This window comes from Bos indicus x Bos taurus, chromosome 2 (genome assembly GCF_003369695.1).
Source record: "Bos indicus x Bos taurus breed Angus x Brahman F1 hybrid chromosome 2, Bos_hybrid_MaternalHap_v2.0, whole genome shotgun sequence".
Classification (NCBI taxonomy): Eukaryota; Metazoa; Chordata; class Mammalia; order Artiodactyla; family Bovidae; genus Bos; species Bos indicus x Bos taurus.
The window spans coordinates 91,837,287-91,864,311 of NC_040077.1; the positions used below are offsets into that span (position 1 = coordinate 91,837,287).

Here is a 27,025-nt window from a genome sequence, read left to right on the forward strand (position 1 = left end):
TCTGTGGGAAATCTTTCAATTCTCACTGCCTTGCTCATAAGCAGCAGATAAGTACCTTCTCACCTCCCATCTTAACTCTTCATGTTGCCTGTTGTCAAGGAGGAGTTGTGAGGGAAAGAGGTTTGAGGTTACTGCTTCCTGTCTCCACACCTTTAGCTGGGTTAGCTGCTAGGAAAGGCTTTGAAAAGCAAAGCATTAAATTCATCATCAAAACAACTTGCCAATTCAATTAGAGACATGTCAGTCAAGCCAATCTTTTGAGATCAGAAGCCAATACAACTGATGGATTGACAATGTCTCTCTTTTAATCTAGTAGGTTTGACCTAGGTAGACCTTATCTAACTACTCACAAGATGGAAGACCAACTGTTTCCAGGGAAAAGGGTGGGTCTGCTAAGAAAAAATTAACCTGAGAAGGATGTTTTCCACTCCTAGCACTAACTGGAAAGCAAAGAGGAATCAAACAGAACTTAGTGTGGGGAAGCTAAATATTTCTCTGGTTTCTTCTTCTGAGTCTAGATAGGTCCTTGAATTTTATAATATGTCCTAAATTATTTGAAGTACTGTGGAATCCCTAAAACTCAGAGAATCAAAATGTGTATCAAATCCAAATGTCATTTGGGGTTCTGGTTTTTGGTTGCTTTGATGGATCCATGTTATTACTTTAGTATCACAGAGTAAGGCGTGTGCATTTTTTACACATGCTCCATTTTAAGAAAAAAGTAAGAGGAATCAGAATTATTGTGTCTACAGGAAGTCATAGTGATGACATATATTCAATATTACTTAGAACAACTGATTATCTTTTTCTAGCACCAAAAGTAATCTCCTTCCTTTAGTGTTTCTCTAAAGCAGATGTAGATTTTGAAGTCCTATGAACTGGTTTCTCACTTAGGCTTCTCTGAATGATGGACATGAATAAACCAAGGTGGGACCAAGTACTGTAAGACTATACATATTGAAAAACAAGAGGTTCTGTTGGCCAGAATGAATTCAACCTGAACCTTAAACTGGGAGGCTGTTGTCCACACTAGCACATATTAAATGAACTACTTCAAGCATAGCTGCTAATTTTAAAAAGATATGTGCTGATATGGAAGAGAGAGGAAAGTAAACCTTGACAGATAAATTGGATCGCTCTTTTCCCTCAAATGGCCATTTAACCATTTTTTGAGCTTTTTCTCAACAAAATATTGGTAGAAAGGGTCATGCAAGAAGGCACTTTTCCTTCCCTTGCTCAATTGCTGGATAAGCCATTAGCCAGGAGAATACTGACAGTAACAGCCAGCCTAAATACTAGGATCTTGGGTTGCTCTTCCTTAAGTAGTACTGGAGGAGAGTGGGCTCAGGAGAAATCTGATTGATCAGTAATAACACCGCTGAGGTCTGAATTGGAGGTTTCATGATGAACAGAAAGAAAATATATCTTTCAGTTCTCTCACTGTATTATGCTTTGTGAAGGAAAGCAGAGGATGACCACTGCTTCTCCCTTCTGAAAAAAGAGCAAATACTGACTAAGCTCCATGGAGTTGACTGTGGGCCTGGGAAGCTTTGAGGTAATTTGCTTTTTCTTTGCAACGATCCCCTAGGCTGGAAGAATGTCTTCCTCACAGCCCACATGTCCAAAGGTCCCCTCAGTTTCTGAGTTGTCTATTCTGGTCATGTAATGAATGAAGACATAGGCAAAAGGAAAACAGGGTTACTTACTGGTTGGTTTGTGTGGTCTGAGGACAGCATTTTTAACTCCCTCACTCACCACATCTAAACCCATGCTGAGTTCTGCCAATTTTAGCCTGTAAGTGTTTCTTGAGTTCATCCACTTCTTTGTAACCATAGTTCAGACCCTTATCATCTCTTGCCTGCTGCAGCTGCTGCTAAGTCGCTTCAGTCGTGTCCGACTCTGTGTGACTCCATAGACGGCAGCCCACCAGGCTCCCCCGTCCCTGGGATTCTCCAGGCAAGAACACTGGAGTGGGTTGCCATTTCCTTCTCCAATGCAGGAAAGTGATCCTAGACTACTGCAATTGCATCCTAACTGGTCTCCATATTTTCACTCTTGTTCTCTTAAATTTACCTTCCACATTTACGCTACAGGGATCTATATAAAATGAAAACTTGTATGTATGACTCTTCTGCTTAAACTCCTTCAGCAGGTCCTCATCATCTGCAGGAGAGAGCCCAAGCTTTGAACTGTGCTCACTTTGCCAACCTTGTCTTTAACAACTCAGGTGCAGCAAATGGGGGTGGGTGCAATTCCCAACACCTGCCTTCCTCTGTATTTTTCTCTTTGTCTTTATCTTTCCCACAGTCCCCTACCTCCTCCCTAAAACAAAGACTCAGCTAGGAAACTTTTACTTAATAAAAATGTGCTGAATCAACATATGCATAATCCTTAGAAGACTCAGGTCAGCAGTCACCTCGTCCAGAAATCTTTAGCTGGCTCCCTTGTTGCCCCCACTAATGCAGATCACTGTGCCACTGTTTTTAGAGTAGCTGTCTGTTCATAGCGAACGGACTTGTGGACACAGTAGGGGAAAGAGGGGGTGGGATGAATTGAAAGTAGTATTGACATATACACTCTACCATGTGTAAAATACAGCAGCTAGTGGGAAGCTGCTGTACAGGACAGGGAGCTCAGCTTTGTACTCTGTGACAACCTAGAGGAGTGGGATGGAAGGTGGAGTGAGAAGGAGGCGCTAGAGGAAGGAGATATATGTATACTTAGAGCTGATTCACATTGTTGTACGGCAGAAACCAACACAACATTGTAAAGCAACTATCCTCCAATTAAAAAAAAAAAAAAAGGAGCTGTCTGTTTATGTATCTTTTGTTCCCCACCAGATTCTGAGCTGTCCAAGGACAGAAGCTGAGCCCTGCTCCCCTTTGGGAAATTGGTTTCTCTCTCCCAGTGCATCTTGGAAGGGTGTCACACCTGGGTTATCAAGATGCACTAAGCAACTCCTGGAGTGTAGATGCTTGAGCTTCTCTTCCTGCTTCCCTCTCCATGTCACTGTGGGTGCTGGAGGAGGAAGCCAAACTGACCAATGACCCAGGATTTCTCTTTAGCCTTACTCAGTTTTCTTGCCCATGCGCCCACCTCTGCACCCTCCTTTTAAAAAAATCTCTGCAAAGAAATTATATTCTCATGTTTTTTTCTTACATCAGCTTTCAAAGGAATATCAGGAAGAATTTGAATGCTCATTAGAACAAAATTCAAGTAATTAGTCATGGAACCACACTTTCTGGGGTCCTCAATAGGCAGAAATACAGATACCTAACCTGAAAAGGAGTGGCAATGCTAGCATTTCTTGCTGGGGTTGATTCTTCCAGTCAGAACCAACCCAGTGATTCTTTCTAAATAAGCAAAGAAAAAGGCCATGGAAAATAAAACAAAAGATGAGTTGGATTTCCCAGTCAAGACAAGCTGAACTTTTGGAGTCTTAACATGTTAACTTCTCAGTGCTTTTAGAGAGTATTTGTTAGGGTGAATAATAAATGAAGTTAAAGTTGCTGTTGAGACAGATTTTGAATAAGGACTTAATGAGATGCTAGGCAGAGTTAGCTGCTAAGAATGGTACAGTCCTATCACCGTCTTTCACTTGTCAATTATTTAATGAGACTCCCTTATTCAGACAGTATTGTACAAAAAAGTGTAACCTCTTGTCCTTGCTCAAAGGAGACTTGGAAACTAGGGGTGTAGAGAAAATACATGCAGATCAAAAGCTAAACAACTGGAAGCTTCTGAAACCAGAGATATTCAAAATGTAGAAAAGAGAGTAATAGTTTGGAGACCTAAGAAGGGAGAGACACTGTAGGCCAAGGAGTCACTGAGCAAAGTACACAGAGAGTCCTGGGAAGACACACTACTCACAGTGTGTCCTGGGGAGGTACCTTAGATGATCTGGCTAACCTGGAGGGTTTTGGTTTGAGGAAATGAAGTTGGAAAAGCTTGTGGAAGCCCATGAATTGGGGGTAAGAAATGAGTTTCAACTGTTAAGCCACTGGTTCTTCAACTTGACTGCACATTAGAATCTCCTGAGAAATTTAAAATATACTGATGTCTGGGTCCTATACCCAAAGATTCTGATTTAATTGGCCCAAGAATCAAGAGTTTCTTAAGCGCCCAGGTGACTAATGTGCTGTCAGCTTGAGAACTCTGTTAGGCTATAGCGGTTTTCAATCCTGACTGAATATTAGAATCACCTGGGGGAATTATTAAACTAATACCAAAGGCGACACAGAATCAGGAGAAAATATTTGCAAATCACATATCTTGATAAAGGAACGTGCATCAAAAACGTAAAAAACTCCGACAACTCAATACTAACAAGATAATGCAGGTAAATGGGCAAATGATCTGAATAGACGTTTCACTAAAAAGGATATACAGATGGCTAACAAGTACATGAAAATATGCTCAACATCATTAGTCATCAGGGAAATTCAAATCAAACCATAAAGAAATACCACTTCACAACTCTAAGATGGCTATAATAAAAAAAAGATGGACAGCAACAAGTGTTGGCAAACATGTGGAGAAATTGGAACCCTTATACGGTGCTGGTGGGAATGTAAAATGGTGCAGTTGTTTTAGAAAACATTTTGGCAGTTCCTTAACAAGTTAAATATAGAGTTTCCATAATGACCATCAGTCCCACTCCTGGCATACACCCAAGAGAATTGTTAAGGTTCATCCACACAGAAACTTGTGCATGTTCACAGCAGCCTTATATAAGATAGCCAATTAGTGGGAACAACTGATCCATGAAAAAACAAAATGTGGTATATCCATACAGTGGGATATCATTTGGCCACGAAAAGGAATGAAATTCTGATACATGGTACAACAGAGATCAACCTTGAAAACATGCTATGTGAAAGAAGTTAGACATAAAAGAACACAGACCGTATGATCCCATTTATATGAAATTCCAGAATACGTAAACCATAGAGATAGAAAATAGATTACTGATTGCCAAGGGCTGGAAAAAAGAAGGAATGCGGAGGGGCGGCTAACGGGTATGAGATTTTTGGGGGGAGTAATGAAGTATTTTGGAATCAGTGATGATCCATTCACAACTTTGTGACTGTAATAAGTCATTGAATTGTATACTTAAAAGGGTGAACTTTTAAAAAAGGTGAGTTTTATGGTATATGAACTATATCTTGAACATGAAAGTCGCTCAGTCATGTCCAACTCTTTTCAACCCCATAGACTGTTCAGTTCAGTTCAGTTGCTCAGTCGTCTCCGACTCTTTGCGACCCCATGAATTGCAGCACCCAAGGCCTCCCTGTCCAACACCAACTCCTGGAGTTCACCCAAACTCATGTCCATCGAGTCGGTGATGCCACCCGGCCATCTCATCCTCTGTCTCCCCTTCTCCTCCTGCCCCCAATCCCTCCCAGCATCAGTCTTTTGCAATGAGTCAACTCTTCGCATGAGGTGGCTAAAGTATTGGAGTTTCAGCTTTAGCATCATTTCTTCCAATGAACACCCAAGACTGATCTCCTTTGGGATGGACTGGTTGGATCTCCTTGCAGTCCAAGGGACTCTCAAGAGTCTTCTCCAACACCACAGTTCGAAAGCATCAATTCTTCGGTGCTCAGCTTTCTTCACAGTCCAACTCTCACATCCATACATGACCACTGGAAAAACCATAGCCTTGACTAGACGGACCTTTGTTGGCAAAGTAATGTCTCTGCTTTTGAATATGCTATCTAGGTTGATCATAACTTTCCTTCCAAGGAGTAAGCATCTTTTAATTTCATGGCTGCAGTCACCATCTGCAGTGATTTTGGAGCCCAGAAAAATAAAGTCTGACACTGTTTCCACTGTTTCCCCATCTATTTCCCATGAAGTGATGGGACCAGATGCCATGATCTTCGTTTTCTGAATGTTGAGCTTTAAGCCAACGTTTTCACTCTCCTCTTTCACTTTCATCAAGAGGCTTTTTAGTTCCTCTTCACTTTCTGCCATAAGGGTGGTGTCATCTGCATATCTGAGGTTATTGATATTTCTCCTGGCAATCTTGATTCCAGCTTGTGCTTCTTCCAGCCCAGCATTTCTCATGATGTACTCTGCATATAAGTTAAATAAGCAGAGTGACAATATACAGCCTTGACATACTCCTTTTCCTATTTGGAACCAGTTTGTTGTTCCATGTCCAGTTCTAACTGTTGCTTCCAGACCTGTATATAGGTTTCTCAAGAGGCAGGTCCATAGACTGCAGTCCATGGAATTCTAAAGGCCAGAATACTGGAGTGGGTAGCCTTTCCCTTCTCTAGGGTATCTTCCCAACCCAGGGATCAAACCCATGTCTCCTGCATTGCAGGCAGATTCTTTACCAGCTGAGCCACAAGGGAATTCTAAGAATACCAGAGTGGGTAGCCTATTCCTTCTCCAGTGGATCTTCCTGACCCAGGAATTGAACCAGGGTCTCCTGAATTGCAGGTGGATTCTTTACCAACCGAGCTATCAGGGAAGCTGAATTATATCTAAATAAGTTATAAAAAATAAAACATGAAAAGAATCAATCCATCCCCCACCAGCATTAGCCAATTAAATTAGAATTTCTGGGAATGGGAGTCAGGCACGTGTTTTTCTTCTTTTGTGACAAATTTTATTTTTTTGTTTATTTGGCTGTGTTGGGTCTTAGTTGGGCAGGTGAGATCTTCCATGCATCATGGAAGATCTTTCCTTGCAGCGCATGGACTCTTTAGTGGTGGTGTGTAGGCTTCGGGGCACTTGGGTTCAGTTGTTCCTCAGCATGTGGGATCTTAGTTCCCCAACCAGGGATCAAACCAGAGTCCCCTGCATTGCAAGGCAGATTCTCAACCACTTCTCCCTGGGAAGTCCCCAGGGACAGGTTCTAGGTGTACAACTAGGACTGAGAACGATGTAGTGGCACAGTGGTAAAGAATCCATCTGCCAATGCAGGAGATGCAGGTTCAATCCCTGGGTTGGGAAGACCTCTGGGAGTAGGAAATGGCAGCCTACTTCATTATTCTTGCCTGGAAAATTTCATGGACAGAGGAGCCTGGTAGGCTATATAGTCCATGGGGGTCACAAAAAGTCGGCCATGACTGAGCGTGCAGGCATGTGCAGGAGATGAAAATATATTAGTGATCTATGCAGCTTTGTTTTCCCCAAAGCAGAAACAAAATACTTGAGTTCAGTTCAGTTCAGTTCAGTTCATTTTAGTCGCTCAGTCGTGTCCAACTCTTTGCGACCCCATGAATTGCAGCACCCAAGGTCTCCCTGTCCAACACCAACTCCTGGAATTCACCCAAACTCATGTCCATCGAGTCAGTGATGCCATCCAGCCATCTCATCCTCTGTCGTCCCCTTCTCCTCCTGTTCCCAATCCCTCCCAGCATCAGAGTCTTTTGCAATGAGTCAGCTCTTCGCATGAGGTGGCCAAAGTATTGGAGTTTCAGCTTTAGCATCAGTCCTTCCAATGAACACCCAGGACTGATCTCCTTTGGGATGGACTGGTTGGATCTCCTTGCAGTCCAAGGCAATCTCAAGAGTCCTCTCCAACACCACAGTTCAAAAGCATCAATTCTTCGATGCTCAGCTTTCTTCACAGTCCAACTCTCACATCCATACATGACCACTGGAAAAACCATAGCCTTGACTAGACGGACCTTTGTTGGCAAAGTAATGTCTCTGCTTTTGAATATGCTATCTAGGTTGGTCATAACTTTCATGGATTCAAATCCAGTTTCAACTGTAAATTTCATTTTAAGAGATTATTTTATTGACCCTTCAGTATGGATATGTGGGTGTATTGCTTCAAATAACCCTTTTCAAAAAATGCAAATAGGTAGACAATTGTTAGTATACCTCAAAGCAATAGGAAAAAAAATGTATTTTGTGTTGAATTTTAAATCAAAGACACCAAGTGATTTATGACTTTAGATAATTTTGGAAAGTCTTGGTTGCAAAGTTGACTCTCAGTGCTTCAGTGGCCTCTTTTTCAAGTGATTGTAATTTACTTAGGATTTAGTCTTCACTTTGCTCACCATCTGCTCAGTGATACCAGGTAGATCATCCAATGTTTCTAGGCCTCATATAGTCATTACTAAAAAAGGGAATATAATGTCATGTGCTAGGGAATGGGGATATAGTGGGGAAAAAAACAAGCTAGAATAGATATGCTTTCTTTCCTTAAGCAGATTTCAGGTTCTTTGCTTAAAAGAGACAGAACTAGGCGGTCTCCAAATTCTTTGATCATTTACTGAGGATAACATAAAGGTAGAAGACAGACTAGAGAAATAACTCTTGTGGGCCTCTTGGGCCTCTTCCATCTTCTGTGATTTAAAGAAATAAATATGCAAGTGTCTTGGAAGGTTGCCTTCAGAATTTGCTATAGAGGATAAATTCGTTGGGTGACATTTTTGTTACCTCCTTATCCTATTCTTGGAATGGACAATAAAATAAAAATGTTTCAGAACACTTACATTCCTTCATAAAAGGATGAATCATAGCTTAAAATATCAATACAAATCTACTTGTTTATCTATATCAGGTGTTAAAAGCCACTTTCAAGTAAACCACTTGATTAGTAAATTAATACAATTAAGCATGATTAACATGTTAGAAATCTCAGCATAGATTCAAAAATTCCAAATGCATAGCTGTGGTGTTCAATACCAACAGAAGGCCACTTTCTGCCTTCCAAGTGCCTTCCAACATACTCCACTGTTCCATTCAAAGGAGAATGAAAATAATATCAAAATGTAAACATTCAGTGTAATCATCTCCCAAAGAGCTCCTGTGTCTTTGTCTGCCAAGAGAAAGTCTTTGTTGGAGATCTGTTTGTTAATTAACGTATCTTGATTTCATGAAAAAAAAAAGTTCTTATATTCTTTTTTCTGTGTGTGTTCCATTACTTTAATTACTTACAAATTAGAAAGTTAGCATGGTTTGTTAGAGTCAGAGCTAGTCTTTAAGTCCCAATTCTACTACAAAGTAGCCCTGGTTTTCAGTTTCATCTTATGATACATGCCCTCCTTCCTTATGGACCTGAAGGAAGAAAAAAATGAGATGTTATATTGAAAAGTGCTTCAAAATCTAAGAAATCACACAAAGATACTATTATTAATTATTAATACTGGTTATATATGTTACCTATATTAACTTTTGAGTAACCTTAACACCCCATTTCTCACCCATTTTTCACTTAGAGAAAGTTAATAAACCTAGAATTTTTATTTTGCTCAGCAGTCACCATGTATTAAAAAATTGAGGCTAAAGAGAGGAAGCAACTTATGAAACAAGCTGTTGTTGTTTATTCGCTAAGTCATGTCTGATTCTTTTTCAACCGTGTGGACTGTAGCCTGCCTATGGGATTTCCCAGGCAAGAATAGTGGAGTGGATTGACATTTCTTTCTCCAGGGGATCTTCCCAACCCAGGGATCAAACCTGCATCTCCTGTGTTGGTAAGTGTATTCTTTACCATGGAGCCACCTGAGAAGCCCATGAAGCAAGCCAGTGACAAATAGAACTTAGGATGGAGTCCAAACTATCCGTGCTTTCTTCTCCCCTTCTGTCTCTCCTCCCATCCCCATCTCTCTCTCCCTCTTTATCTTTCTTAAGTCTTTATACTCCTTTTTTAAACAAATGATTTTCCGCCCCTCCAGAAAACAAGATTTTGGTGAAGCAGTCGCCCATGCTTGTGGTAAACGACAATGAGGTCAACCTCAGCTGCAAGTACACGTACAACCTCTTCTCAAAGGAGTTCCGGGCATCCCTTTATAAGGGAGCAGATAGCGCTGTGGAGGTCTGTGCTGTGAATGGAAACCACTCCCATCCACTTCAGTCAACAAATAAGGAATTCAACTGCACCGTGAAAGTAGGCAATGAAACGGTGACTTTCTACCTCCAGGATCTGTATGTCAACCAAACAGATATTTATTTCTGCAAACTTGAGGTTCTTTATCCTCCTCCTTACATAGACAATGAGAAGAGTAATGGGACCATTATCCATGTGAAAGGTAATGTACCACTTGGCCAATGTCTGCTCTCAAGTAACGGTTTTCAACTACAGTCTTGAAAACTAGGTCATGATCAGTGGTGGGGGTTGGCTAACTCCCAAAGAGGAAAACCAGAGAGGAGGTCTACACATGTTAAGCTAGTGATATTTTGCGTATTTTGTTTCCTCTCACATTCTGCCCTGGGAAGAAGGAAGGAAATGTACTCAAATGCCATTCCCATATCATTTAATGTACTCTATTCTATTTTTCAGAGAAACATCTTTGTCCATCTCCCCGGTCTCCTGAGTCTTCTAAGCCATTTTGGGCCTTGGTGGTGGTAAACGGAGTCCTAGTTTTCTATAGCTTGCTAGTAACAGTGGCTCTTTCTAACTGCTGGGTAAGAGAAGCAACATTGCTTTCATGTAACTTTTCTATTGCATAAGCAATTGGACATATTCAAGAATTTTGCCTATGTGGCTTATTTTCCATTTAACATGTGATTATTTTCTTTTTCTCTGCTAGGTTTGAGTAGGTTCCCTGCTAGATTCTCTTTTAGACTATTCAGTTTTACCTGAAATAAAAATCTGATGTGAGTTTTATGTTCCAGAAGCCATTGATTAGGTGGCCAGGCAAGTAAGAAGCTAAACAGGCAAATTAGGGTGGGGGACAAATTAAGGTAGAAAGTTACTTTTCTTTGCCATTTTGCAATGTCATTATGACATATAAAATATGTATAAAAACATAAGTGACTTGGGAATCTAAGCAACTGAAGCTAATGAACAATTTTTGTTCATAGTCAAAAATCATGAGAAATTTGACTACTGAAATTACACATTCAAACCTAGCAAAGAAACTAGGTCTGTTTATCTGAGTCATATTTTTATCTCTTCTGAAGCAGTTAAATTTTGTGAGGCCAAGTATGGTGCTGTCATTATGAAACTATAATGGGAGTTAGACTGTTCTGAGCTCTCACTGCTGAATTGGAGTTTACAAACTTTTGCAATTGTTCATGCAATTAACTTACAGTGTTTTTCTCTACCTTCAATATTGAAGTTTTGGCCTAGGTTTGAACACATATTGATAACCATATATACTGTGAATCAGGGACCTCCTTATTTTCTTTCCTTTTCTTACTCAGAAGCTTGCTGTTCTTGTGTACATGGGGGCACTATTCCATATTGTCTTTGAATTTTTTTTTCTAGAAGTCAGATGCATGCATGAATCATTTCCTCAACAAGAGATGTATGTTCCTCAAGGATAAAGACTATTTCTCTTGATATTCACCATCCATCTGGTAGTAAATACATTTAGTTTAGTGTTTCTAGAATATCTATGAATTGATAACTCCTAGAGAGGCCAAACTAAGGACTTAAATGAGTATGCCTGGAGCACCATACTCTTCTCGAAGGCACAGTCCATACATCTGATTTGTTCATGGACCAGTGATTTCTGGGAGTCATGTCACGTTGAAGCCACCCTGTTTACTATAGCCTTGGTGCTGGGCAGGCATGAGTAGAGGGGGAGGACAGTTGGGTACACAGTCATGCCCAGGATGAATTCAGCCTGTAATCCTTTTAAACTCTTGTTGGTCTGTGGCCAAAGTTTGCCTCTCCCTTGTTTCCCACATGCTTCTCCCATTTGGGGAGACTAAGGGGCAGATGGACATTTGTCAGGCAGCCTGTTGCCTAACCTGTACCTCCAGCAAGATCTGTAAGCACCAAAGTGGCTGCTTGTTCCTGGAAATCCTTTATACCAGATATTATCTTGAGAATTTGCCTGCCTTGCCTTCTGCAACTTGCCCAGCCCTGATGGGGGCCTTTTATGTAGTAAAATATTGCTCAGGTTCTTCCTCTGATGTTAGTTGAGTCCCTTCATCTTTGTGGATCTTGCTATCTTCATCCAAGATACCTTCCATCTTTGAACCTCTGTGGAGTTTGTCAGCAATATAATTTAGAAACTCAGTTCCTGTTTTTATCTTGATCCCCTTAAAATAACAACTTCTTAATTAAAATCCAGGTGCAGTGTCTTTGGGGGTACGTTTTCAGGACAGGTACTCCCCTGTACCATGCTGACCTAGGTCAATGTACTTTCCTAGCTTTGTGAAAAGTAATTTTGGAAACTGTTTTAACTTTTTGAGGCCAGAAGGGTATTGCTCACCATTTAAAATGTATTGTCAATATGCAGTAGAGTATAACCAGGTTATATATTATATAACTAATTATATAACTATAATATATAAAAGTTATATATTATATAACTATAATATAATTATATATTATAATTATATTATATAACTAATATACTAAGTGGCTTGAATTACTCAAAGGGACAAAAGTGGCTTCTCATTTTTAATGTGTTTAAAAAGTAGATTTTCAACTTGGAAATATCATAATGCAATACATTTTTCTTTGGCAGCACTACTAATTCCTAGGGCTTCCCTGGTGGCTCAGATGATAAAGAATCTGCCTGCAATGTGGGAGACCTGGGTTTGATCTCTGGGTCAGGAGGATCCCCTGGAAAAGGGAATGGCTACCCAGTCCAGTATTCTTGCCTGGGAATTCCATGGACAGAGGAAACTGATGGGCTACAGTCCATATGGTTACACAGAGTCAGACATGACTGAGTGCCTAACACTAACTCCTAGTGAGGTTCATCTTGCTTTGTCTTGAGCAAACTTATTCTGGTCTCTTTCTGTCTCATGAGCTCCCTGAAAATTGGGAAGTCTCGGTGCTTGGTATACCTTATCTTCTTCTGTGGCCTCTTGTGGTTAATGAGGTTACTCAATAAGAAGTAACTTTTATTTGCATCTCAAACATAGGTGTTTGTACTTTCTGACCAAAAGGGGATGAAATAAATATATCTGTATACTTTATTGAATAACACAGGATTTTTCCCTGGTCTTGTCTTTTCCCAATACTGTTACTGTTCAAGTAACCAGCACCTTACTGAGACAGGCAGGCGGATCATTAGGAGTCCCTAGAGTTTAGCCATTTCGGGGGCACTTTTCTAGGATCCTACTTTTGGCTGGTCTGCACTGTGCCTTGGTGTAAGCTGCTGTTTTCCAGAACTTCCCGAGGACCTGTGATGTACTGCCTTAAGCAGTTCTAGGCTGAGTGGGTTTTTGGGAGCAGCTGCAAATGCTATCTCAGTTCTTGACCTGTTGCTGACATTTGAGTCAACAAAGAGCTCCCCTCTGCCAGGCAGCCACAGACCAGCACCTGTTACCCTCACTCAATCCTCCATTTGCTCCATGGAGCTGGTAAGCCCATTCTCCTTCTTAGTCTAAAGGAACATTTGAAAAACAGTTTTCTCCTCTATAAATCACACTGTGGGGAATGTGGGGAATGTGTGTACAGGTAGTATCTGTCTTTAAATCCAGTGGGTGTGCTTTTAAAAATCAATTATTAATAATGAATTAATTTGGCTGCAACGGCTCTTAGTTGCATCATGTAGGGTCTTACATTGCCGCACATGGATCTGTAGTTTGGGCTTCAGTACTTGCTGCACCTGGGCTTAGTTGCTCAGCAGTATGTGGGATCTTCAGTCCCTGACCAGGGATCAAACCTGTATCCCCTGAATTGCAAGGTGGATTCTTAACCACTGGGCCACCAGGGAAGTCCCTCCAGTGGGTTCTTGAAGACCATGTCTTTTAAATACATTGTCTTATGTTTACCTGTGTCTTTCTGCTGCTTCCAAGAAATGAATGTGTAAGGATTGGGTAGGAGGAAGAGAAAGGGAGGAGTGGTCCTGAAATCAAAATCACATGTCTGTGGCAGAGAGTGAATGGTGAAGTGTTGAATGACTTAGTCACCCAGGCATGTAAAGTCAGTGCTCTGCACACATTTACACATATGCTACATGCTCATGGACACTGTGGGTTCTGTTTACTGTTCCCAGCCATGCATGTGTCATTTCTATCCCACTGTTGTATTTACAGTTAGGGTGAAAATGACTAAATCTGCTATCTGATAACAGCAAGAGGGTAAGCATGGGAGCGGACTGCAGCAGATTTTTCATAATTTTGGTGCACTCCAGAGAACTTCAGAATCAAGACATCTTCATTATGGGGATCCTTCTAATTGGCTATAGTTTAATTTGAGTGTCCAGAGGCAAAAACTGTCCTTAGAACTCTGGCAAGAGGAGTCCTCAAAGTTAGAGTAAGTACTAACTTACTAAGTAAGTACTATCCTGCCTCCCAGGATATCAGCAGCAGCCTTTCACATTTATTTCAGGGCAGTTCCTTGCCTCACTTCTTCCCTGCCATAACCCTGTACTCAAGAGGACTCTAGTCTTTTATTTATTGAAAGGATGTAGAACCAAGATGTTTCAAGGGCAACTTCCCTCACACACTTGGTTTCCATAGCTATCTCTCTGAATCTATCCCCCAGTTATGTCTGTATAATGCTGTCCTCTTCTTACTTCCAGCTAGATAATCCGTCCATCATCTCAAATCCCAAATAACCAAAACTGAATTGAGAGCCGCTCTTAAATCTACTTCACCTCTCTTCTTGCCTTATACCAGTGGATGGAACACTATCCTCCTGGTCACCCAGGCTCTGATCATCAGTCATCTCTGAGTATGAGCGAGAAGAAGGACCCAAACAGTCTAACAATACTCATTCTAACTTGATGATGTATTTGTATCCATTGCTTCCTTTTCATTCCTTTCTTTGTCATCATCAGACTTTTCAGATCAGGATTTCTTGGTCTTGGCACTACTAACATTTTGAGCTGGATAAGACTTTGTCATCAGGAGCTGCCTTGTACAATGTAGGATGTTGAGCAGCATCCTTGGCCTTGACCCACTAGAGACCAGTAGCACTCGTCGTATTTGTGACAACCCAGAATGTCTTCAGATGTTGTCAGATGTCCCCTGGGACAGGGGATAAGGGAACTGGAGGTGTCAAGGATGAGGCTTAGGAGGTCTAGCTTGGGCAACTATATGTAGGATAGTGTCACTCATTGGGATGGGAAACACCAGTAGGGACCAGCCTTCATGCCTTTGACCATGTTGAATTTAAAGCACCTTTGAGATCTAATCCAGAGATATAAATTCAGGTGAATAGGTGATAACTGAAGCTGTGAATGTGCATGAAGTTGCCTAGGAGAGAGGATGAGTAGAGGAGAATGCCTAGGACTATGAGGAACTCTAACACTGAATGTCTAGTTAGGGAAGAATGAGTTTGCAAAGGAGGCAAGGAGGCAGTGGCCAGGGAGGTAGGATGAAACCTGGATGGTACCATCTCACAGAAGGCAAAACAGAAGCGTTTCAGAAAGGAGAGAGTAGTGGATCATCTAGAATGCAGCTGAGAGTTCAAAAGATGAGGCTGAAAACAAGTGTTTTGCCAACCTTCAGCACTTAACTCATGGCCCTTTGACAAAGAAGATGGGAAGGGCTCAGGTAGGAGTGCATGGAAATAAGGCCAGTCTTTCGCTTACTTATTCAGGTGTTCATGACATTTCTGTCAAACGTGTTTACTTTTGTATCAGGCCTATGCCAAGAAATAGACTTTTTTTTTTTTTTTTCATTTTAGAGAACTCTGAATCCAGAAATCTGGATGGCTTTCTATTTTTAGAATTTTTATGGGTCTTTTATCAAACAAGTAAATTTTACCAGCACATTGATCCAGAAAAGATGTTCTTAACCCTCAGTCAAAACTTTGCTAAGGTTCATGGTGTATATAGCTCTTGTTCCAGGGTTAGTATCATGCCTATTTCCCTCAGCCCTGGTAGAACTTCATCCAGAGGGAGCTGAGTCTGAGGAACGGAGATGAATGATGCTGTTGTCTTTAACGGAGTGGGTTGCCATGCCCTCCTCCAGGGGATCTTCCAAACCCAGGGATTGAACCCAGGTCTCCCACATTGCAGGTGGATTCTTTACCATCTGGGCCACCAGGGAAACCCTAATGGAAATGTACATACACACAAAGGAACAGGAATGTAACAAGTTGCCTAGAATGTAACACTCAATTAATCTGGACTCCACTGCTATATATTTGTGACCATTCCAGACTCTTGTGGGCTGACGGTCCTCTGGTTAATTATGGGGAAAAATGGCTTCTTTAAGCAAATGGTGAATGTAAGAAGATTGCCATGGGGACACTTAACCTTTTCAAAGGAGGAAGGACCTTTAAGAATATTCACGTATCAACGGTTGATATGTTAATTAGACATGCTTTTGGAATTCATTCACATGGCTGCATTGAGAATACACAGGTGCCTTTCTCTAAAACACTTTCTTCGATTCAAAATTTTCAAGTTAATTTGGAAGAGTCCAAAGTAGTTGGGTTGGATTAACCATCCAAGTCCAAGGTGCTCAGTGAACTCATGGCTTCATTTGACTGGCCATGCTCTGAGTGGTTGTCCCCAAATCTTAGAACTCCTCCCCAGACACCTCTCTCTGTGTCCTGCCCCCTTCTCAATGACACTTCTTTTTTTTCACAGATGAAGAATAAGAGAAACAGGATGCTTCAGAGCGACTATATGAACATGACCCCCCGCAGGCCAGGGCCCACCCGGAGGCACTACCAGCCCTATGCGCCGGCACGGGACTTTGCGGCCTACCGCTCCTGACACGGACGCCTATCCAGATGCAAGCCGGCTGGCCCCTCTTCACCTGCTCAACACCACTGCTCTGGATAGGAAAGGCCTGCCTTGTCTTCAGCCAGCCACCTTGGCCTCCTGTTAGGCCACTGATGCCAAATTTTCTTGAATGACTAGACCGAAGAACGTCATTTTGAGACTCGGAGATGAAGCGAAGGAATACTAGTGCCACAGTCCAAATTCAAACTCACTGTGTATTTATTGACTGGATTGAGAGGTTGGGGTGGAAAACCACAAGTGAGTGCATTCTGTTAAGCCTAGAAATCTGCCTCCAGTTCCACTCCTTTCTAACTCACCCACACGTTGTGGTCAAGCGAAGTGTGATGTCGAAAGACGTTTTCGATGGAGAAGAAGTTAGGGAATCACTCCCTTTGAAGAAATGGGGATTTAAGGTGGGGATAGGTTAGAAATGGGGAAGGAGTGGTGAGACGTAAACATTTTTAAAACCATTAAAACACTGTCTCTCACTCATGAAATGAGCCACTTAGTTCCTATTTAATACTGTTTTAGTTTGTAAAGATGTAGATACTCTTTTTGAATTCTGGTCCTATTTGGTCATTTTGACCAAGAGATTCTCTTTAGTCATGGGAGGCAAACCAACTTGCTTTATTTACTCCCTATGATGCGAACTCAATGTAGTCTTCACAATATGATTTTGAAAGAATAAAGTAGTCCTCCCACACCAAGGAAGAATGTGTCAGGAAATAAGGTCACTTTAGGTCAAAAATTATTTGAATACGATGAAGGGCTATTTATTCAGCAGCTCATTTCAGTCCAATCATACAGGGGCCCCTTCTGTTTCATGTATTTTAGATCTGCACAGTTTGTTTCTTTATTGTCTGCATGGAAATCTAAAGTGGGATGCAGAGGGCGCATCCGGAGGGAGAAGTAAAGATGCTGTGAAAGAAGGATGTTAGCATCCATTAGAACAGGAGGATGAGTCCTGAGAAACTTCTGAAGGAGGCAGAACAGAAGGGAATGACACAGTTCTTGCCATGTGCTGAGGGGATGGCCAACATTTGGTGGGAGTTTTCCAGAAACAGCAGGCAGAAGGAGCCATGATGAGAGCTCCTTTCTGGGATTTTTGGGCTTTAGGGCTCAGAGCTCCGGAAATCTGTGGTTCGGCTGCCTGTTTACCCTGGAGATCCTTCAACATGGAAAAATATTTGATGCTTTTGAGATAGCATCAAAGTTCTCAAGACACTCTGCAAGGCCAGACCCTGGACACACTATGGATATTTTTCTGGTTCCAGTTTGAGTCAACTGGAGTATGTCTGGGGACCTTGAAGAACAGCTTTACTGTTTCCATTATAATTTCTTCAGTGCTTTGATTCATTCAGATGTTGGAGAAGTCTAGGTTTTAGAGGCAGGTAGACCTGGTTCGTGGAGAAGGCAGTGGCAACCCACTCCAGTACTCTTGCCTGGAAAATCCCATGGACCGAGGAGCCTGGTAGGCTGCAGTCCATGGGGTCGCACAGAGTCGGACACGACTGAAGCGACTTAGCAGCAGCAGCAGACCTGGTTCAAGTTCTATTGCTAGTTGGCCTCAGGAGAGTCTCTGCCTTTCTAAAACTCTGATTCTCCAACTATAAAATGAAGATAACGATCAAAAAAGTTTATTTCTATACTATCCTTTCCATGAGGGCATGTCCCCAAGTTTGTCTTTTTTTCCCTGCTTGTCACTGACAAGTAGTACCATGCCTGACATATGTTAGCTATTATTATTGTTGTGTAGATAACCTATGTATAAAAATTAAACTGGGCAATGACCTGAGAAAGAAAAGACTGTTATAACACAAATTTAAACCCACTACCCAGGGATGAGGTGCTACAAAATTTGAGAGCCTCTAAACTCCCTCACATTCCCTGTTTCAAAATACTTTAGCTTGTAATAAAAATGTACAGCGTTCTGCCTCCCACTTTTATGTATATAAAGAGGTCTCCTCTAACTTTTTTTGGTAACATGTGGAAGAATAGAAATCTTATAATTCCAGATAGAGGATATTGTACTTCAGTTGATTTTAAAATGGGTTTCCCTCCCATAAGTTTAATTATTTCAAAGAAGGTCAAACCTAGCAGTACTTGGGTGAGGAAGAACTGTTGAATTTATGTGACACATGTGACACATTGCCAGGCTCTTGGCATACAGAGTTCCTTAATCCAAGTGATCAGATTGAATTAGAAAAGGATAGAGCTAGAGAATTTTTAGAAAGGGTAATGACAAAAAATAATTTAAAAAGTGGAAAGATTTGCTCTTTGGTAATAAATGGTTTTATTTTCTGATGGGAAAAATAGGTCTACTGAAGATGAATCATACTTTAGATTTCTCTTACTCACTCTGAACAGAACCAAAGTAGAAATGTTAACAGGGAAGTCCGTTTTCACTATTACTATGAACCAAGAAATGGTTTAAAAACAGTGGTTGGAGCAAGGCTTTTACAGTTTCAGATATGGCAGTTGTGAAGAAAACAATGCCATTTGCTTCTATTTTTATCAGAGTCTTATAATTAACAGTGTTTCTGTAATTTTTGATTGTGAGCTCACTTATTTGGGGATGAACATGCCAATTTAAAGAGACTTAGTGTACATGATGTTCTGTGTTCAGTGATAAAATTACTGAACTACCATGTACCTGTTTTTAAATTTGTGCTTTAACTGTGTAGAGCAGGTATGCTTTACTTTTGGTGATGAATCTGGAGAAAATCTGTTATTTAAAAAAGTATGGGATAAACCCTTCTAGTAAATCTCCAGTTTAGTCTTTAAAAAATTCCAGACTTTTAAATATTAGTTTTACTTCAAAGGGAAGTACACTTTTGGATTGTTTGCATGGCTTTAGTCACAGCTTCTCATCAGAGCAATGGTTTATGTCTCTGAGATGTCAGGCTGGGCTTACCTGTGCATTCTGTGTGATGTAAACGCTGAATCCGAAAGATCAAACTTCAGCCTTGATTCCGTCTGTTCCTCAGGTTAACTAACTGAGCCACCAGTTCTCACGGTTAATTCAATGGGGATGTTGGTGGTTAAATGGATATCAGATCCCTCATCTCAGCCTTCTGTACTGTTATAGAGGAACCATAGCAGGCCTGGGGACTGACTCCACAGTGCTAACTTTAACTACATGCTGGAGGTTGAGATGGTGGCAAGAATGCACCTGGAACCAAGGGCATCACTGCTGTAGACTTGTTACTACACAGGGCTTGGTATCTGCAAGGCCACTTGAGGCTCAGGAAATCTCTTTCTTCTAAGTATACTTTCTGATGCACTCCTCCTCAAATATCACAGACATGTTCCAACCTCAGGGCCTTTACACATACCGTTTCCTCTGTCTGAAACGTCTTCCGCACATATCTACCTGGCTTCCTCCTTCCTTTTCTTCAGGTTGCTGCTCAAGAGTCACTTTCTACCATTGTGAAATCCCTCCAAGAAACACCTGATTTTCTTGCTTGTTTTTTTCCCATAGCATTTCACAATTTCTTACACATGATTTTTAAACTTATTTGTTTACTGCCTATTTCCCCAAACTAGATCTAAGAGGGATGGTGCTTTGTCTGTTGTCACATCTCCAGTGCCCAGAACAGAGTCTGGTGTTTAACAAATATTGATTGACTGAATGAATGAATGTCACCAGCTTTTATGAATTAATGGCCAGTCTAAAGAAAGTAATCAGACTCTGAGAAGAGAGCCAGTTCTGTTTTCTACTTTCCTATTAGTAAGCTCAAAAATCTACTTTATTCATGAGACAGGAAGTAAAACATATACATAGCCAAACCTGGTGAAAGAAAACCTGATAGCCATAAGTTCATTTACATTTTAGAAATATTTGTGCAGTGAGACAAACCAATACTGTTAGAGTCATCTTAAAAAGTCATGCTAAGTCAAGATTAAGTCGATTTCTCATTGAAGTCTCCAAATTGCCTCTTAATGGAGAATTGACTGTTTTAAACATGCGTTTAGTATAAATCATCTGAAAATGTTGGCTTTGCTGTTAAAATCCTATCCTACTACAAAATCACTGCTCTTTCTTTTCCTTTTTTCTTGACCCACTGAATTCTATAAATGCTTTGCCTGGCTGTGATTCTAAAAGAACTCAAGGATGGGAATGCTGAGGATAGACAGTTTAAGCTTCTCCTGTCATACTCTTGTCTTAACTGAACAGGCCAATGGCATGCAATAGTTTAAAAGAAGAACAATAAACAAAACTGTGACATTTGGAGCAAGTTGAAAAATTCAAATAGGTATATTAATCACCACACACAGTGCTATCCTCTTGGGGGTAGGGAAAGGCCCTTGCACAAGAGACACAGCTATTACTTCATGTAATAGCTACCATTACTTGATTACAAATTGTGCTTTGAGTGTGGCCTGGAGTCACCTAGGTGTGCTATGACTTCATCTCTAAATAGACTATTTTCTTTGTGGAAATGGAGCTCATTAAACTTAAAGATAACCAAAATCTCCTACTCCAAGAAAGACTCAAGTTAGCTAGTAACTCATGAATTTGATTGCATAAACCAAATCAACCAGAAAAGGATAAGTTGGTAAAAAAAAAAAAAAAAATCAAGCATTAAATGAATAGCCTTAATAAATATTCCTTTACTGGGCTAATAAAACTAGTGTAATCTGGTTCTGTGAAAAGGTTTCAGCCCTTTGAAACTCAAGTGCAAAATGAAATAAATTGCAAACCTTTCATGACTTCACCTAACAGACCTCCCACCCTGTTCTAACTATGTAGCTAAGAGACCAGTGTGCCACAGCCCTGACTTCACTTTTTAAAATCCAGTCTGATAAGAGATTGATTCCTTTTAAAGCAGAACACTTTCTCCTCTCCTTGTCTGGAACAGAGATAATGGATGAGTGAGAAAAAAATCAAAGAAACTTCTGGATCAATCATAATAGGGGCCCTAACCCCTACCCTGGGCTTCCCTGGTGGCTTGACCACCAACCTAAGCAGTAGTAAATGGGATGGTTTGGGAGTTACCAGAAACTAGTTGGTCATCTTATCTGTGTCTCTTTAGCTGAGGCACCAACTCTTAGCTTTTCAATAGTGGTGCTCAGAAGTTTAGCTCTTCTGGAATGAATCTCAGTGGGTGGTTCTCGGATTTGGCATCCCAAAGGAATGTGTGGCTTTCTCTTTGAAGATTCCCAGGCTCTCAGCACTTAGAGATCCAGGCCACTGTCCAGGGCAAAGTGGAGCTCACTTCCTCAGGGTGACTTTTGTTCCTTTCAGAGTACAGAGACTGGGCTCCATGCTTGAAAAACACTAAGGATGAAATATGGGTGATCCAAGAATATGTCATCTGTGTCGAGCTGATCTCATTATTGAGGCCATTCTAAAGGCCAGAATGTGTGCTTCCTAAGCCCGTTTCCTTATCTTATTTGCCTGTGTAAACTCAGTGAAAAGTTTTGGAATGCTGGGAATTTGAAGGGACAAAATGTCACAGAAAGGTGAATTTATCTTTGCGTAAGGGTGGATTGGATTCTACTTACACTTCAACAGGCAGAGCTATCTCAATGATAGATTGAAACACTCCTCTGGCTCCAAAGAACAAATTGTGAGAGTTAGGTGGAAATGTCAGTTGAGACAGAAGAGCAGCAAACAGCTTTGTTTTCCTATAGTTGTGGTTTTGCTTGGTGATGATGACACACGCCGATGAAAATGTGTAGCATGAACTCCAGTTGTTATCTGAGTGAGCATCTCTGCCAACACTGAAGGATATGTGTGGGTGTCACCTGCAAGCACAGAGAGAGAGAGAGAGAGAGAGAGAGAGAGAAAGGCCTTGGTTCGGAAAGAAGAGCCAGTTAATCAAAGATCAACAGTGACAAGTGGTGCTGTTTATTTCGTGAGCGTCAGATTTGACTTCCTTCCCCTTGCTAATCTCCAAGTCTGAATTTAGTCTCTGGACTAAATAGATGAGTGTCTGGTGACTGAGGAAGTGGGTGGGACAAGGTGGGCTTGAGTAGGCGTCATGGCAATTACCATGGTTACTTAGTCATATCTTGGTCTTCTGGGCACACACTTAGTATTAGATATGTTAGCTTCCAAAATGTGCATTCTTGCTAACTTTCAAGAACCTGTTACATATTCCAAGAGGGTAGACAAATCTGAGGTTTTCTTGGGGTCCCCTTTGCATTTCCAACCCTATGCAACTCTTGTTTCACTTGTTCTATATCTCTTCCTCTTCTTTTTTTTCCCATCCACTTTATAACTATTTAATGAGCACTTGCCCAGCTCTAAGAAGTAGGCTAGGATGGAGACGTGGCAGCAAGCAACACAGTGTTACTATCTTGATGCTCACCAAGTACAGAGTGTAGATGTTGTATGTCTCTTCTTTTTAAAAATACCCTAATCAGGATAACCACTTATTCTTAATTATGTGTTCAGACCTGAATGTGGCTATTTGATTTCAGGTTTGCTTGAAAAAATTTTTTGAGATGTTCTTATTTCCCATCTCTAACATGTTTCACATCTTAGCTCAGGATTGACAAATTTTTTTCCTGGAAATGGCCCGATAGCAAATATTTTAGGCTTTGTGATCATACTGTCTCTTCCAGTTAGTTCTGCCACGGGAGTCCAAAGGCAGCCACAGACAAGATGGAAACTAGTGAACATGTCTGTGTTCTCATCAACCTTTATTTGTGGATATTTGAATTTCATGTAACTTTTGCACATCACACAATATTAATATTCTTTTGATTCTGCCCTCCCCCACCCCCAGCCACTCATAATGTAAAACCGACTGTTAGCTCATGGGCTGCTCAGAGGCAGATGGTGGGCTGGATTTGGCCTTTGCTGGCTCTGGACTTGGATCCAAGCCACAATTTTAGCTACAAGCTTGTCTTTGAGTTCCAGTCACTCTCCACACTTTTAGAGCTGGAAGGAGTTAGTTTGGGTGTGTGTGAACTTGGGAGTGGTGAATGGTAAGTATCTGTTTTGAAACAAGGACCTGGATCAGTGGAAGAAGAAGAGGAAACTTCCTCTGAGGGAAAATCACTTTTGACAGAGATGGGAAATTATAAATAGGGAGAGAAGCCAATTCGGGATGATAGCGTCCCCTGTACATTATGGCTAAAAGCTTACCAATCTTTGGAATTGTGGCTCCTCTTCTCCTGTTTGCCCTTTCTCTTCTTTTCTCAGCATCACATCAGTTTAATCTCCAGGGGAACAAAGCACATTTTGAGTCACAGCACAAAGAGGCAAAAAATGACCTCTGTCCTATGTAATGAAAGGGAAGGACCATTTTCCTGTTAATTCATCCATACCCAGCCCCCTCAAATCCAACTTTGGGTGGGAATGACAGAGATCAGAAGCAGCTGGCACAACATTGGCCTCCTATTTTCTGTCCATCACATTCTTTCAGTCTGCACTTGGCTGCCATTTAATGGGTGACCGAGAGTGACCGCTCTGAAATTCAAACTGAGACTCAGCATTTCCCAGGTAACTGGTGAAATCACTTGTACTCAGATAAGAAAGGCCCTGACCTGACCCTTACCATTCCCTCACCTCCATTCCCTTCTCCTGTCTACAGCTGCTGGTTACACCCAAGGTATAAATAGTCCTTGGAAGTAGCCCAGCCTGTGTGTGGACCCTGAGCCACACACCCATTCACACCATCTGGGCAATTTAAAAATAGGGCCAAATGTAGCATTTAGCCTGATCTATCCAGCCAAGATGAGGAAATCGCCTCTAAAAGGTCAGATGATTAAGATGATTGTGCCAACAGTCAAGGATGCCAGTAATGAAAACAGATTCTGGTAGACTGGATTTATCCTCACTTTGTACATGGCATTCAAGTTCTGGGTCTGGATGAACAGCCACAGGAATTCCAAGAGTTTTCTTCTCCAGCACGCAGGGCCACTGTGAACTCTTATGTGTTGTGTGCCCTGTGCGAGGACTCTAGGCAAAGGGATGAGGAGGCTAAGACACAGTAAGGATCTGATCAAAGCAGTCAGTCCTAAAGGAAATCAACCTTGAATATTAATCCGAAGGACTCATGCTAAAACTGAAGAGCCAATCCTTTGGCCACCTGATGTGAAGGGCAGACTCACTGGAAAAGACCCTGATACTGGGAAAGATTGAAGTCAGGAGGAGAAGGGGATGACAGAGGATGAGATGGTTGGATGGCATCACTGACTCAGTGGACCTGGGTTTGAGAAAACTCTGGGAGGTAGTAAAGGACAGGGAAGCCTGGCATGCTGCAGTCCATGGGGTTGCAAAGAGTTGGACACTACTTAGCAACTAAAGGACAACAAAATAAGCTACTCCCCTAGAAGAGCTATGCCCACCTGAAAAGTGTACCTTTCTGTAATGACAACATCTAAGGGTTATTGAAGTCCTAATAGAACGCTTGACTTTCTGAAGCTTGATTACTGAGTTCTTTATGGAATAAGTTAGATCCCTATCTCAAAACAGGAATGATCCAGGATGAACAATAATTAAAACAAAAAACATGGCATACCATAACAATGTCTCTCTGGGGGCCCTTCTCTAGTCTTCTCTTTCCTACATTTCTACAGAGTTTAATTCAATTGGTTGGTTTTTCTTGACAATCATCTGGTGGGGTTGTCTTTTAGGAGTAATGTGAGAAGAAACTTCCTGGTTCAGATTTCAGAGGAAAACAAATTTTTGTGACCTGGAGAGTATCAGGATTGGGGTTTACTCTTAGGATGTCCCTGAAATTTTTCACTTAATGGCAGGGTCTTCTCTTATTTCATGGTTATCAGTAGGTGAAGGGGCTAAACCAAATAACCTCAAGTTTAATTCCTATGAGTTTTCAAATTTTTTATTATAACTCTTCCAGGATAATTTCCCCAAAATAAATGCCATTGTTTTGGCTTTTCTCCCATCATCACATTCCCAAGTTTTACAGATATAAATATTTTATGTTTGATATTTGTCTATCAGGTTTATTGGAATAAAGCTAAAATTTCCTATAACTTTTAAATTTAATAATTTATTAAATAAATAGGAAAGACAGGCCTTAGAAAGTATAAAATAATAAGTATTTTTAAAAATATATTAGATTTTTACGTTAAACATGTATGAAAATATAAAATAAAAAATCACATTGTTAATTTAGATCAGTGGCTTAAACTTTTCTTTCCTTTTTCTTTCTTTAGTGGCTTCACTGAGTTCTCACTGTGGCTCACAGGCTCTTTGCTGCTGTGAGTGGGTTTCCTCTAGTTGCGAGTCTAGTGGGGGCTACTCTTTAATTGCTGTGCACAGGCTTCTCGGTGTGATTGCTTCTCTTGTTGCAGAGCATTGGCTCTAGGGCACGTGGGCTTCTGTAGCTGTGGTGCACAGGCTTAGTTGCCCCAGGGCCTGTGGGATCTTAGTGCCCTCACCAGGAACCAAGCCCAGGTCCCCTGCACTGGTAGGTGGATTCTTAATCACTGGACCATCAGGGAAGTCCCCCAATGATAATTTTTTTTCCAAGTGGCAGAATCTTTCTCCATTTTTCTCCTGATATAATCTTATCAGAAAGTCACAGTCAGTATACATGGCCTGGCACCCTCATCTTTTCAGTCTCTCTTAGCTACTTGTAGTGGCTCCCCAGGCAAAACTCATTTTCCTTGGGGTTCTGATTAAATGAAACAACTTATTTGTATTCATTGTCATTCTTAGTCTCAACTGAGATTGTGTCTTTATCTCAAATGGCCAGAAAATAGTCCCTAGAGGATTTAGCTTCAGGATTATTTATATGTGAATCTTTTCCTTCATATCCACACAAACAGTTTTGCTTTTTGTTCTAGTTTCTTTATATTTTGTTAAAATGCCTCTTTTTTTTTTTTTGCATTTGCATTCTTTTCATCTAGAAAAATAATTTACTCTAAAATGAAAATGCTTTAAATTTGTTTTAAAACATCCATGTTTTTGTAATAAATGATAAGTAATATATCATGCCAAATAACCAGAACAAGTACAGAATTAATCTCATTTTCTAACAAAGACCACAATCTGCTCTTTACTTGAGGATCTTCTACTGTTTCACATAATTCTTCTAATGTGTTATCTATTTGAGATTTACCTATTTGCTTCAGTGCAATGTTAATAGTATTTAGTCGCCATTCTCATCATATACTCAAAGCAGTTATATGGTCGAATTTGCTATGTATTTCATCAAGATTTATCTCTTATAAGTTAAGTTTAGTCGCTCAGTCATGTCTGACTCTTTTCGAACCCATGGACTGCAGCACACCAGGCTTCCCTGTCCATCACCAGTTCCCAGAGCTTGTTCAAACTCATGTCCATCAAATCAGTGATGCCATCCAACCATCTCATCCTCTGTCATCCCCTTCTCCTTTCCAGGAGGGCTTCCCAGGTGGCTCAGTGGTAAAGAATCTACCTTCCAAGCAGGAGACCTGGTTGGGAAGATCCCCTGGAGAAGGGACCCGCTACCCACTCCAGTATTCTAGCCTGGAGTCGCAAAGAGTTGGACACGACTGGG

The 27,025-nt window shown here is 41.0% G+C and overlaps 1 protein-coding gene across 1 annotated transcript; it reads left to right on the forward strand.

Moving 5' to 3' along the window:
• The first annotated feature begins 9,622 nt into the window (after positions 1 to 9,622).
• Positions 9,623 to 18,499, forward strand: CD28 (CD28 molecule). The gene is made up of 3 exons (XM_027565036.1): positions 9,623 to 9,998; positions 10,250 to 10,374; positions 16,422 to 18,499. Exons 1-3 carry the CDS (start codon positions 9,674 to 9,676, stop codon positions 16,548 to 16,550), a joined length of 579 nt encoding a protein of 192 aa, XP_027420837.1. The 5' UTR covers positions 9,623 to 9,673; the 3' UTR covers positions 16,551 to 18,499.
• Positions 18,500 to 27,025: the final 8,526 nt, after the last annotated feature.

What these genes read in the sequence shown, in the direction of transcription:
- CD28 (XM_027565036.1), top strand. Translation starts at nt 9,674, where the DNA reads ATGCTTGTGGTAAACGACAATGAGGTCAACCTCAGCTGCAAGTACACG. An exon ending in GACCATTATCCATGTGAAAG is followed by an intron (nt 9,999 to 10,249) that starts GTAATGTACCAC and finishes TCTATTTTTCAG; the next exon opens with AGAAACATCTTTGTCCATCT. An exon ending in TGGCTCTTTCTAACTGCTGG is followed by an intron (nt 10,375 to 16,421) that starts GTAAGAGAAGCA and finishes TTTTTTTCACAG; the next exon opens with ATGAAGAATAAGAGAAACAG.